Source organism: Oncorhynchus tshawytscha, linkage group LG13 (genome assembly GCF_018296145.1).
Source record: "Oncorhynchus tshawytscha isolate Ot180627B linkage group LG13, Otsh_v2.0, whole genome shotgun sequence".
NCBI classification, from domain to species: Eukaryota; Metazoa; Chordata; class Actinopteri; order Salmoniformes; family Salmonidae; genus Oncorhynchus; species Oncorhynchus tshawytscha.
This window is the reverse complement of record NC_056441.1, coordinates 65,194,302-65,207,002: the sequence shown is the minus strand read 5'-3', so window position 1 is coordinate 65,207,002 and position 12,701 is coordinate 65,194,302. Positions and strand designations below refer to the sequence as shown.

Here is a 12,701-nt window from a genome sequence, read left to right as displayed (position 1 = left end):
TCTATTGATCATCCTTAAGATGTTTCAACAACTTGATTGGAGTCCACTTATGGCAAATTAAATTGATTGGACATGATTTGGAAAGAAACACACCTGTCTAAATAAGGTCCCACAGCTGACAGTGCATGTCAGAGCAAAAACCAAGCCATTTGGTCGAAGGAATTGTCCGTAGAGCTGCGAGATAGGATTGTGTCAAGGCACAGATCTGGGGAAGGGTACTAAAACATGTCTGCAACATTGAAGGTCCCCAAGAACACAGTGGCCTCCATCATTCTTAAATGAAAGAAGTTTGGAACCACCAACACTCTTCCTAGAGCTGGCCGCCGAGCCAAACCGAGCAATTGGGGGAGAAGGACCTTGGTCAGGGAGGTGACCAAGAATCCGATGGTCACTCTGACAGAGCTCCTGAGTTCCTCTGTGGAGATGGTGATCCTGCTGGAAGGTTCTCCCATCTCTGCAGCACTCTACCAATCAGGCCTTTATGATAGTGGCCAGACGGAAGCCACTCCTCAGTAAAAGGCACGACAGCCCGCTTGGAGTTTGCCAAAATTCATCTAAAGGACTCTCAGACCATGAGAAGCAAGATTATCTGGTCTGATGAAACCAAGATTGAACTCTTTGGCCTAAATGCCAAGCGTCACGTCTGGAAGAAACATGGCACCATGACTACGATGAAGCATGGTGGTGGCAGCATCATGCTGTGGGGATGTTTTTCAGCGGCTCAGGATCGAGGAAAAGATTAACAAAGAGATCCTTGATGAAAACCTGCTCCAGAGCGCTCAGGACCTCAGACTGGGGTGAAGGTTCACCTTCCAACAGGACAACAACCTTAAGGACACAGCCAAGACAATGCAGGAGTGGCTTCAGGACAAGTCTCTGAATGTCTTTTAGCGCCCCAGCCAGAGCCCAGACTTGAACCTGATCAAACAGTGCACTGTAGACAGGTGAGTATCTTTCTAAATCATGTCCAAACAATTGAATTGGCCATAGGTAGACTCCAAACAAGTTGTAGTGACATCTCAAGGATGTTTCAGACTGTAACAAAACAAAATGTGGAAAAAGTCAAGGGGTGTGAATAGGGAAAGGAGATACCTAGTCAGTTGCACAACTGAATCCATTCAACCAAAATGTGTCTTCCGCATTTAACCCAACCACTCTGAGTCAGAGGAACAGTTGTTGTGGGAGTTAACTGCCTTGCTAAAGGGCAGAACAGCAGATTTTCCACCTTGCCGGTTCAGGGATTCAAATAAGCAACCTTGTGGTTACAGTCCCAACACTCTAACCGCTAGGCTACCTGACGCCTCTGAAGGTATTGAATATACCATGAAAGACCTAAATAAACCACTAATACAACCAACAAATAAGTGGAGGTAATTGCAGAATAGGGTTGGAAAATTCAAGTAACTTTCACAAATTCCCAGGAATTCCTGGTAGAAGGATAAAGGATTTCTTCCAACTAGGATTTCTGGAAAATCTGGGAATTTTCCGAATGTTTCCGTGATTTTTCAACCCTATTGCAAATAGATGGTGTATACCTTCTTTCCCTTCTTGGTGGGTTTGATGTTGATCTTGGCTCTTTCCTGGAACGTCTGTCGGAGCACATGTCTGACTAGAGGCTCCCGGGCGATCTGCATGGCGACCATGTAGCGAGTCCCCTCCAGTACTGCCTCCGCTGTGCTGAACTGGCTGCACAGGCAGAGAGAACATACTATTAGTAGTATTGTGGAAGGTATAGGTTTGCATCTCAAATGGTGTGACTTGAGATGCAGCCATGTACAAGTTTGCATATTCACCTCTCAACACCAACTCTGTTACTGCTAAAATGGTTGGGTTATCTTAATATTAAAGTGTATTCTGTATACAGTGCAATAATGAGTTGCCGGTTAACCTGCAGATGTAGTCCTTAGCCAGCTCCATGGGCTCAGCAGGAAACTGCTCCGTCTCGTGACGCTGGTAACTGTCACGTAGGTTTTCTCCAAACTGCTCTGGAGTCAGACCAAACTTCTTGGCCAGGCCATCTGACGAGAGAACCCTTTAAATGGTGGACTCAAAAACCGTTGCAAATACAATTGGCTCGTGATACAGGAAGTGCACTTCGATTAGCAAACTCTGGTAAAGTACACTTGTCACAGTTTTCCAGTCACAGATTATTTCGCAAGTTTTTGTATTATCACAAGCTAACTGTATAGACCTGAAGATGTACTGTATAGCACACAAATCTGTCTGTAATAGGTGCTGATAGTGACGCCTACTGGACACACATGATAAAGCACTCACCCAGTCCTGCACACTGGCAGATGCTGTACATATCCCTGCGAGATGCAAGCTTCAGGTCCGGCCCCTTTGACTGCTCCTCTTCTTCCTCTTCCTCCTCCTCTACTTCCTGCTCATTACCTGCGAACAGAATACATGATAATTACTCTGGTGAGGGTAAAGGTGCTTTCCCCATCTTACAATATGTAATCTAAATCGTACCATCTTCATCCACTTTGATCTTCTTCATCTTTTTCTTGCTGGACCTGGCTGCATTCTGCATCTTTGGAATATCTCGGCCATAGTACAGCAGGAAATGGTTGTAGACGTCGCCCAGTTCATCACTAGACTGGACATCCTTCAACCTTGTCAAAAAACATAATCAGGTATGCCTTCAGATACAACAAAGATAATAAAGGTGTCATAACATGACTAGCATACTGTCAAGGGGTGTACTTGTACATCAAGTTGCCTCACTACAGAAACAGGAGATGGGCTGTTCTGGCTCAGACAAGGCTTATTTACAAACATGTTTGACATGATAAGCCTTACCTCTCTAAATCTGAAGTGTCTAGTGGTCGAATGCCATCAGCCAGTGGCTTATCTGGGTCAGCTGAGATCTGTTCAAACTGGTATCCCTGCATCTTCTGGAACAGGCGTCTTAGGTTCTGTTTGCGGGTTTTCAGCTGGGTCCACTGAGGAGGAAAGGAAGTCCCACATTAAACAGTAATTAAGCAGAGAGAATAAATGAAGGGTTAAAGTTAACCAAAATCCAATGCTACAGTATATTACCTTCTCATCCCACTGCCAAACCTTCCACAGATCATTGATATTGAGTTCAGGCTCCACATACTCTTTCCTGTAGAATGCTATAAACGGAACCTAGAGGTGAAACAATGAAGACAGTTGTATTAACTGTGAAAAATGATATGGAAGAACTCAACTTTACCGACAGTGCTAGAAGGACTGTGTAGTACCTCAAAGTGTTGGTTTCTCATGAAATTCAAAGCCTCTTTAATCTTCTGGATGGTGCTGGGGCCTTTTCTGCTGAAAGTAGTGGTTGGACCTCTGTCCAAATAGTCTGCGTTCTCCTGAAAATACAGATTAGATTACTGTGGATTAGATTTTTAAACACAAGCATTTTAAAAACAGACCTAGACTGTAGCATCAGCTTTAACTAATTGTCTTATGATACCTAGCTAAAATATCCTCACTCCAGTACCTGCATGGAGATGGTGAGAGTAGAGAAGGCATTCCTATAGATCCACTCAGCCTCCTGTTCCAGCTCATCATCCTCTGCTGGCTTCACACGAGTGGAGCGTAACTAAAAACAACAAGACCACACACATAGAAAGGGGTATGGGCTATAGTAGTGGTATTCAAAGTCAGTGGTATTCAAAGTCAGTGGTATTCAAAGTCGGGGTCGCAGGGGAACTACAGTGAAAGAATTAAGAGTATATATTATTATTTGCCAGCAGCATACCACCCTGCATACCACTGCTGGCTTGCTTCTGAAGCTAAGCAAGGTTGGTCATGGTCAGTTCCTGGATGGGAGACCAGATGCTGCTGGAAGTGGTGTTGGAGGGCCAGTAGGAGGCACTCTTTCCTCTGGTCTAAAAAATATCCTAATGCCCCAGGGCAGTGATTGGGGACACTGCCCTGTGTAGGGTGCCGTCTTTCGGATGGGACGTTAAACGGGTGTCGTAACTCTCTGAGGTCATTAAAGATCCCATGGCACTTATCGTAAGAGTAGGGGTGATAACCCCGGTGTCCTGGCTAAATTCCCAATCTGGCCCTCAAACCATTACAGTCACCTAATAATCCCCAGTTTACAATTGGCTCATTAATCCCCCTCCTCTCCCCTGTAACTATTCCCCAGGTTGTTGCCGCAAATGAGAACATGTTCTCAGTCAACTTACCTGGTAAAATAACAGATAAATAAAATTGTATGGGACAATATGCAAAAGTTTTTGAGAAAGATAATTATCATTTATTTATTTTATTTAGTAAATGTATTTATTAGTTTCTTTTCATTTTGATAAGAGATGCAAATGTAATGAATTGAAGGTGATTTGTTTATGTAAAAATCCAAATGTACCGATTTTAAGGTTGTGTCATTTTTGGGGTGGGTTCATGCAAAATTATTGTGAAAAAAATGTGGTCCCCAGAAATTCTGGCTGAAGAAATGAAAAAGTTTGAATACCACAAGGCTACAGCGTCAAGCCCATAACTGTTATAGGTGAGTTTCAGGTGCTCATGTGTCCCAATGACTATGACTGTGACTGTGCACCCTATTCCCTATATAGTGCACTACTTTTGACCAGAGCCCATAGGGTTCGAGTGCCATTTGGGACGCACCCTATAGAAGTATACACACCTGGAACCTCTCTGGCATGTCAGTGGAGCGGATCTCGTTGTCCTGGTCCGTCATGTGACTGCTCTCCAGCTCGCTAGGCTCATAGATCTCAAAGATACTGCGTCGACCCACCCTCTTCTTGGCCTGCTTCTTGGGCCGGTCCCATGACTCTTCATCTGCATCCTCCTCCTCCTCCTCTGCATCTTCATAGGCTTCAGTGTCAAACTCGGCAAAGTCAAAGTCCCCTCCGAATATCTCTTGGGCCTCCTGAAGGGCTCTGTAAAAAGGCAGTGGTGCTCAGTATTAAATACTGCATGTGAGTACAGATAAACATGCCAGCGTCCCAAATGGCACTCTATTATAGTGCCCTACTTTTGACCAGGGCCCATAGGGGAATAGGGTGCCATTTGGGAAACATCTACCATATCAAATTCCATTGCACAAATATGACTTCTTACTTTCGGGTAAGCTTTCAGGTGGAGAGGCTACTGCAAATTGGGATCTAAGTGATTCAATTAAATGTCAGAATCACTTACGCATCTGTATATCCTGGCAGCTTCTTCCTCCACTTGGGTTTTTTCAAGGGCTGTCCGTCATCATCCACAATAAAGTCATCGATATCTGAGGAAATAAAACAAAAACACTATGACTCAAATATTTTCAAATGGCTAACTCAAAACAACTCGACTGTTTATAGATGAAGAAACTAAAATGTTTCATACCAGACTCTTCATCATCCTCCTCCTCATCCTCCCCGGGATGCAAAGGCACATCCAATGCCTCACCCTCATCCGCTCCCGTCCCCATGAAGATCTCATCCGCTATCATGTCCTTCTCATGGGCCTCCCTGACATCTTCATCTCCCTCCTCATCCTCATCATCCGACATGTCTCGCAAACGACGGAACTTTTGCTGTTTATGATGATAAGGAAGGAGTAGAGATATCAGGAAAACATTTTAGTCAATCTACTTTTACATAGTATTTTTAGAGTGGGACCATGGGACAAGACACGAGACCTCCGCTGTGTGTTATACAGTGTCCATGATGACAATTCATTTTGCTTGTCATAATGGCATCAGAATATTTACCCTTTTCACTTTTACTCCCAAATTCTCCTCAATGAGATCAATATCATCATCATCCAAGCGGTCGTCAAAGCCTGTAGACAGAAATCCCAAGATACTCAAACACCAAAGGTGATTATTATTGGTATGCATGATTCTGCTGCACACTGTTTGGTGTCACAAATCATGACTGCTTGAATCTGAATGGGCAAAATAGAATCAAAGGTTTTACGACATTATAGTTTATTCAATGACTGAAGACATAGCCTACAATATGGCTAGGAAGCAATCACAGTGCAGCCCAGACATTAATAAATACAGGACCAATTTATGAATGAACACTTACTTCTCTTCCTCTTACGGTGTCCAATTTCCTCCCCAGAGTCACTATCACCTTCTTTATCTTTATTCCCTTCTTCCTCATCCTCTTCCTCCCCTTCCCCTTCCTCCACACCATCATCAATCAGACCACAGAGGTTTCCATCTGCATCCTGATCCTCTGTATTCTCCTCTTCCTCCTCCTCATCTAAGTAAGTCACAAATCAAGAAATTGTACATTGTTAACATCGATCTTATTTAGGGTAGTTGTGATGATGTCCCTATGTCAAGGGACATCTTTGAAATAAAATCTAAATGGTTCACATGCTGTACAATGAAAAGATTACCATCATTTGCTGCAGCATGCTTCAGTGCCTTTTTCTCTGTGTCCTCTGGACACCCAAATTCCTCCTCAGACTCCTCTGCTTCCCTCTCGATGAAATCCATGTTTAGTGGCTGTTGAAGAGATAATAAACATGATTTTCATTAGCTGGTTATGTGTCAAAGAACAGTTTTTGGAAATAATGTTATGGGACAGAATTATTCCATCATTTAAAAGCGTTAACCAATTTATTACACCATATTTGACACTTTAAGTGTTTAAGTATGGCTATGTCATAAGAAAACCTTATTGTAAACAATGAAATATTAGGCTACAATAAGCTATGATGATAAGACGCTGCTGTTTGCCATGGCTGGCTGGTAGAGATGCAGTAGAACATTATTATACCCAGGGGGCGAAGACATTGCTAGATATCACAAGGTTTAGCTAGTTAGCTACGATACAAATGTATATGACTTTGCAAATAAGCAAAGGTAACCGTAGCTATCCAACGGATATCAGGCTGGAGCTGCAGGTAGCATTCTTCTTAGCTACAACAACATAGCCAACGTTAGCTAGCTTGCATAACAACAATGGAATGAGATGGCTACCAAGCTAGCCTCATCTACTGTAGCTAGCATACAGCTGTATTGCCACAAACAGCTGGCTGACTCCCATCGCCCATAACGGTACATACCTATGTGACAGGAGGCAGGACCGGCTCCTTTTTAAGTTGACTGATTAGCAATGCGTGATATGGAAAATAGATTCATTTCTTAACGACATAAACGTATTAGCTATCTAGGCGCAAGCAAATTTCCAAGACTGGAATGCAGAAAAATCCCTCAAACTCTAAATGAAGGCGAAGCACGTCACAGATGAACACAGCTCTCTTTGGATTGCAGAGTGCAATCCTTGCATTATACTTTTCAATGTTTTCGTGTATTCTTTTTCTAGTGTTATGCTATGTAACATAATACATGCTGTTTTTGCATTACTTTTCAATGTCTTCTTTTTGTAATATTTGTATGTAACATAGAAAATGTTATTCAGTTTAATTGGACCTTGTGTTTACTATATTGTATCAACACCAGCACACAAAATTCACTTGAGATAACTTTATTTTAGAAAACACATGAATTAAAAAAATTATCAAAATACTGATGGAAAATTGCAATAGTGTTGTTACACAATGTCAGTATTATCAGGTTGTATCAGATTGTAAAGGGGCTGCAGTGTAGCCTACAATAATTTTCATGGTAAATAATAATTTTCGGATCAGACCCAAAATCACAATTCAAAAACTCCACAATCCTACAGCTTTAAGCCAACGTTAAATCTTCTTTGAGATGAACAAGGTGCATCAGATTCCTCCTGCAGGACTGCTCTATGACACTTGCTCCACAGGTCGCATTTGAACATCTCCAATCTAGATATGTAAAGACAGGAGTATGGTAGTTATTATTTTGTCAGATTATGGAAAACTTTTCCCCATTCATTCAAACATTGATGGAAGTGAACAGAGTGTGCAAAGAATACTGAGACAGACAAGTCTCCTACTTACGTGAACATGTGGCGGTGTGCCTAAGACATACGTTACAGCACTGGCAATGTCGACTGCTTCCAAACACTGTAGGAAGGCAGTAGAATTATAACGTACACATTCAAAAACAATCATATAGCCTATATGCACAGATATCATTAGTATTGTTATTATTCACCTTCATACTGTTGTAGGTAGCAGCAGCCTTCTCTGGATGGAGGCTGTGAAGTCGGAAAGCAAATTCTGTTTCCACTATACCAGGAGATATACACTGTTCAGAGGAAAACAGAAACACAGGGTTAGTGACAGTTTTACATTAGATGGCTCTAACGATTACATTGTGCATTAGCTAGATAGATTTGTAAACATCAATGTGGTCTATCATGAGGACACACTGGCCTGATATTGTGGAGTATAATAGAACACCATCGTTTTCAGCAGTGTACTGTTGGTGTATAGTACTCACAATATGACAAATTAGCACAATTCAGTGCTGGGTGGCTATGGACGACTGATCAGCTCATTGACAATAGTCTTCTTATTAGAATGATTTCATTCTAAGAATTAATAACTTACCGTGGCTCGAATGTGGGTTTTAGCCTCTCGCAGCTCTTGCCGCAACCCTTCGGTCAGGGCAGTCACAGCATACTTGGTAGCACTATAGAAGTGTGTATCAGCACTGAAAACTACACGATGTCCACTCATACTAGAATAGAAGAAGATACACTATGGTTTGTTCTACCAGTGGATTGTCCAAAGAAAAGCATTCACTGCAACCTGAGTCCAATTGCATATCTGGAGGTAGAGAGAGTTGTACATTACCTGTTTATGTTGATGATATGTCCATCATCCACCTTCCTCTCCTTCATAGACTGGTATGCCTCTCGTGTGCAGATAGACAATGCAATGACGTTCAGCTGTAAAATACATCCGTTGAATATCAATGTGATATTAAATATTGGACTGAAGAAAGTGTGACGGCCATCACTTGTTTTTTGTTGATAAATAAGGTCAGTAACAACACAGAGATTGAAGCATACATCAATAACAAATGTTATTAAATGATGGAGAGCATGACACAGGATAGCGAAAATCATGCCTTGCTTTTTGACTGTAAGTCGCTCTGGATAAGAGTGCCTGCTAAATGACAAAAAAATCTAAATAAAAGATAAATATGGACAGCATTTGACATAAACACAGAGATCATTGACAGTGACACCTACATCAATCATTGTCCTCCAGCCATCGGTTTTGCCATTCAACAGTGACTCTGAATGGGCCAGGCCAGCATTGTTGATGCACACATCCACTCCCTGATGGAGAGTCTTGATGGCAGAGAACATGGAAAGGATCTCCTCTTCATTTGAAAGGTCACACTTGTAGGGAACAAGGGTTCCACAGTGCCCAGCGCTCTGACACTCTGCTGCCAGTTTCTAAAATCAAAAGGTAAGATTACTTCATGCACTATGTTCCATAAGTTAAAACACCATGGTGAAGCCATATGAAAGTAATAACCAAATGTGCTTCATTTGACACATAATATTTTCTATAATATCATATACTACTGTGAGTACTGTGGCACACATCATAAACGTAATATAACAGTTTGCAAAGAATACTTCACAATTGGTATAGATCAGGTGCCATGAGACTGTAGTAATCTATAATAAACCTAAAACGTGTGATGCAAACCTTGTGACAGAATGCAGGTGACATGTAAATGATTTATTTGTTGGCCCATATAGGCTAAATATGAAATAGTGCAGTAAGTGTTTATTTTGAATTTGTGAAATTGTTTGATGTTATATGAAAGTATAGGGGTTTATGTTTCTAGAACCGTAGCCCAATTGATAATCTATTCAGTATTTGGCTGTTTAGTTTTCCAGAGCCAATTCGCCCACAACATGTAAGGTCATTGGAGTAAGGTTAGCTCCTTTAGTCCAATATTGGGCTAAGATAGTAGTGCCTAGTCAGCACAGTTCAAAAAGTAGCAACAACAAAAAGGCTACAACACATACATGGCCCCCACCTCTATTTTCTCGACGTTCCTGGCACAGCCGACAACCTTCATGCCGTGCTGGACAAGAGCCTTGCAAATCGCCGCTCCGATTCCAACAGAAGCCCCGGTAACAAGCGCCACTCTACCTTTCCAGCGATCCATAGTCTATCAACACAACTGGATACTGTATTTCCTAAAGTTGTTCAATTGTATACTGTTCTCAAATCGTTCAGAATTTCGCAGAGTATCAGCTACGTTGTATCCACTGATAGGTGCACAAACTCCCTAACTCGTGCCCAATGAAACTCAGGCCAACCCCCTTGTCCCTCCGCACATGATTGAATATTCATAGGATGACTGATTGCAGTTCGAGCCCTTTCCTTTCTTATTTTTATTTGATTTAAACAGGCAAGTAATTTAAGAACAAATTCTTATTTACAATGACAATTAGTCCTTGGATTCGAACCAGGGACTACAGTGACGCCTCTTACACAGAGATGCAGCCTTAGACCGCTGCGCCACTCGGGAGTCCTAAAGCCCTACTCGAGTGAAATGTAGTGTAGTTAGCCGGATACTCTCTCTGTCTGCCAATAAAAACATGCGTGTTAACTTCAAATACATTTCAGCAGGGGCACAACTTTGGTTTTAGAAGTGGGGGAACATAATATTATAATAATTATTTTATCTGGTCAGATAAACACTCCAAACAGCCTACCCAGCTGCTCGGTCTCTGCAGGGTCCAAAAGTACACCCTAGCCTCGTTTTGTATCACATTCCAAGTATACAACTGAGGGGGACAAAAATGCAATTTCAGAATGTGGGGGATATCTCCCAATCCCTAGTGAATGTTAGGTCCCTGCTTCAGGGAACACAGAACCTGGTGGTTTCACAATTTGTGATAGGCCTATATGTATATGCCTTTGCAACAAATTGCTGGTAACTACAGTGCATTCGGCAAGTATTCAGACCCCTTGACTTTTTACACATTTTGTTAGTTACAGCCTTATTCTAAAATGGATTAAATAGTTTTTTCTCTCATCAAACAATACCACAAAAAAAGGTTCTTAGAAATGGTTGCAAATGTATTGAAAAACTAAACTGAAATATCGCAATTACATAAGGATTCAGACCCTTTACTTAGTACTTTGTTGAAGCACCTTTGGCAACGATTACAGCCTCAAGACTTCTTGGGTATGACGCTCCAATCTTGACACCCCTGTATTTGAGGAGTTTCTCCCATTCTTCTCTGCCGATCCTCTCAAGCTCTGTCAGGTTGGATGGAGAGTATCGCTGCAGAGCTATTTTCAGGTCTCTCCAGAGATGTTAGATTGGGTTCAAGTCCGGGCTCTGGCTGGGACACTGAGGACATTCAGAGACTTGTCCCTAAGCCACTCCTGCGTTGTCTTCGCTGTGTGCTTAGAGTCATCGTCCTGTTGGAAGGTGAACCTTAGACCCAGTCTGATGCCCTGAGCACTCTGAAGCAGGTTTTCATCAAGGATCCTCTGTACTTTGCTCCATTCATCTTTCCCTCAATCCTGACTAGTCTCACAGTCCCTGCTGCTGAAAAATCTCCACAGCATAATGCTACCACCACCATACTTCACCATAAGGATGGTGCCTGATTCCGCCAGACGTGACACCTGGCATTCAGGCCAAAGAGTTCAATCTTGTTTTCATCAGACCAGAGTCCTTTAGGTGCATCTGGGATAGTCTAAGTGGGCTGTCATGTGTCTTTTACTGAGGAGTGGCTTCCATCTGGCCACTATCATAAAGGCCTGATTGGTGGAGTGCTGCAGAGATGGTTGTCCTTCTGGAAGGTTCTCCCATCTTCTCAGAGGAACTCAGGAGCTCTGTCAGAGTGACCATCGGGTTCATGGTCACCTCCCTGACCAAGGCCATTCTCCCCCAATTGCTCAGTTTGGTTTGGCGGCCAGCTCAAGGAAGAGTCTTGGTGGTTCCAAACTTCTTCTGTTTAAGAATGATGGATGCCACTGTGTTCTTGGGGACCTTCAATGCTGCAGACATGTTCTGGTACCCTTCGCCAGATCTGTGCCTTGACACAATCCTGTCTCGGAGCTCTATGGATTCCCTTGACCTCATGGCTTGGTTTTTGCTCTGACATGCACTGTCAACTGTGGGACCTTATATAGACAGGTGTGTTCCTTTCCAAAGCATGTCCAATCAATTCAATTTAGCACAGGTGGACTCCAATCAAGTTGTATAAACATCTCAAGGATGATCAATAGAAACAGGATGCACCCAAGCTCATTTTCGAGTCTCATAGCAAAGGGTCTGAATACTTATGTAAATGTGATATTTCCTTTATATATATATTTTTTTTTATATATTTTTTTTTTTTTATCTACAAACCTGTTTTCACGTTGCATTATGGGTATTGTGTGTAGATTGATGAGCGGTCTGAATACTTTCCGAATGCACTGTAGTTTACATGTTGTCAACAATCGAAGCCAAGTCCATCTATTTTGGCTCGTAGTTGCGTATGCTTCAGTTTTGTTGCTAAATAACCAACCCCTCTCTAGGAGAACCCTGGTTGATTCACAGGTAGAACGCTTTTGGTTCCAAATATAACTGTTTTGGGTTCCATGTAGAACCCTTTCCACAGAGTGTTCTACATGGAACCCAAAATGGTTCTGCCTGGAACCAAAAGGGGATTTTACCTTTAACCAAAAAAAGGTTATCCTACGGGACAGCTGAAGAACCCTTTTTTCTAAGAGTGTATAACAATAAGCTCCAACATGGATTTGTAAATGATGTCATGTGAGGAGTATTCGAGAAGCGTTGAAATTACACATTGACTCCTGGGGGTTCTGGAGTGGTCTGACAT

The 12,701-nt window shown here is 42.2% G+C and overlaps 2 protein-coding genes across 2 annotated transcripts in view; both read right to left on the bottom strand.

The window, feature by feature from the left end:
• The window catches only part of LOC112265506 (transcription elongation factor SPT6), a 33,470-nt gene extending 26,277 nt beyond the window's left edge, over positions 1-7,193 (bottom strand). The window contains exons 1-15 of the mRNA XM_024442864.2: positions 7,012-7,193; positions 6,340-6,448; positions 6,021-6,200; positions 5,699-5,769; positions 5,332-5,521; positions 5,146-5,230; positions 4,631-4,886; positions 3,476-3,577; positions 3,231-3,344; positions 3,046-3,135; positions 2,806-2,948; positions 2,476-2,618; positions 2,278-2,394; positions 1,889-2,018; positions 1,536-1,686 (exon numbers count right to left, since the gene is read on the bottom strand). Of these exons, the coding sequence (XP_024298632.1) occupies positions 1,536-1,686; positions 1,889-2,018; positions 2,278-2,394; positions 2,476-2,618; positions 2,806-2,948; positions 3,046-3,135; positions 3,231-3,344; positions 3,476-3,577; positions 4,631-4,886; positions 5,146-5,230; positions 5,332-5,521; positions 5,699-5,769; positions 6,021-6,200; positions 6,340-6,439 (1,872 nt within the window). The 5' untranslated portion in view covers positions 6,440-6,448; positions 7,012-7,193. The remainder of the gene's footprint in view (positions 1-1,535; positions 1,687-1,888; positions 2,019-2,277; positions 2,395-2,475; positions 2,619-2,805; positions 2,949-3,045; positions 3,136-3,230; positions 3,345-3,475; positions 3,578-4,630; positions 4,887-5,145; positions 5,231-5,331; positions 5,522-5,698; positions 5,770-6,020; positions 6,201-6,339; positions 6,449-7,011) is intronic.
• Positions 7,194-7,417: 224 nt separating this feature from the next.
• Positions 7,418-10,298, bottom strand: LOC112265505 (dehydrogenase/reductase SDR family member 11). The gene is made up of 7 exons (XM_024442863.1): positions 9,887-10,298; positions 9,081-9,290; positions 8,680-8,774; positions 8,434-8,563; positions 8,036-8,128; positions 7,879-7,944; positions 7,418-7,743 (listed from the first exon to the last, which is right to left on the bottom strand). Exons 1-7 carry the CDS (start codon positions 10,016-10,018, stop codon positions 7,702-7,704), a joined length of 768 nt encoding a protein of 255 aa, XP_024298631.1. The 5' UTR covers positions 10,019-10,298; the 3' UTR covers positions 7,418-7,701.
• Positions 10,299-12,701: the final 2,403 nt, after the last annotated feature.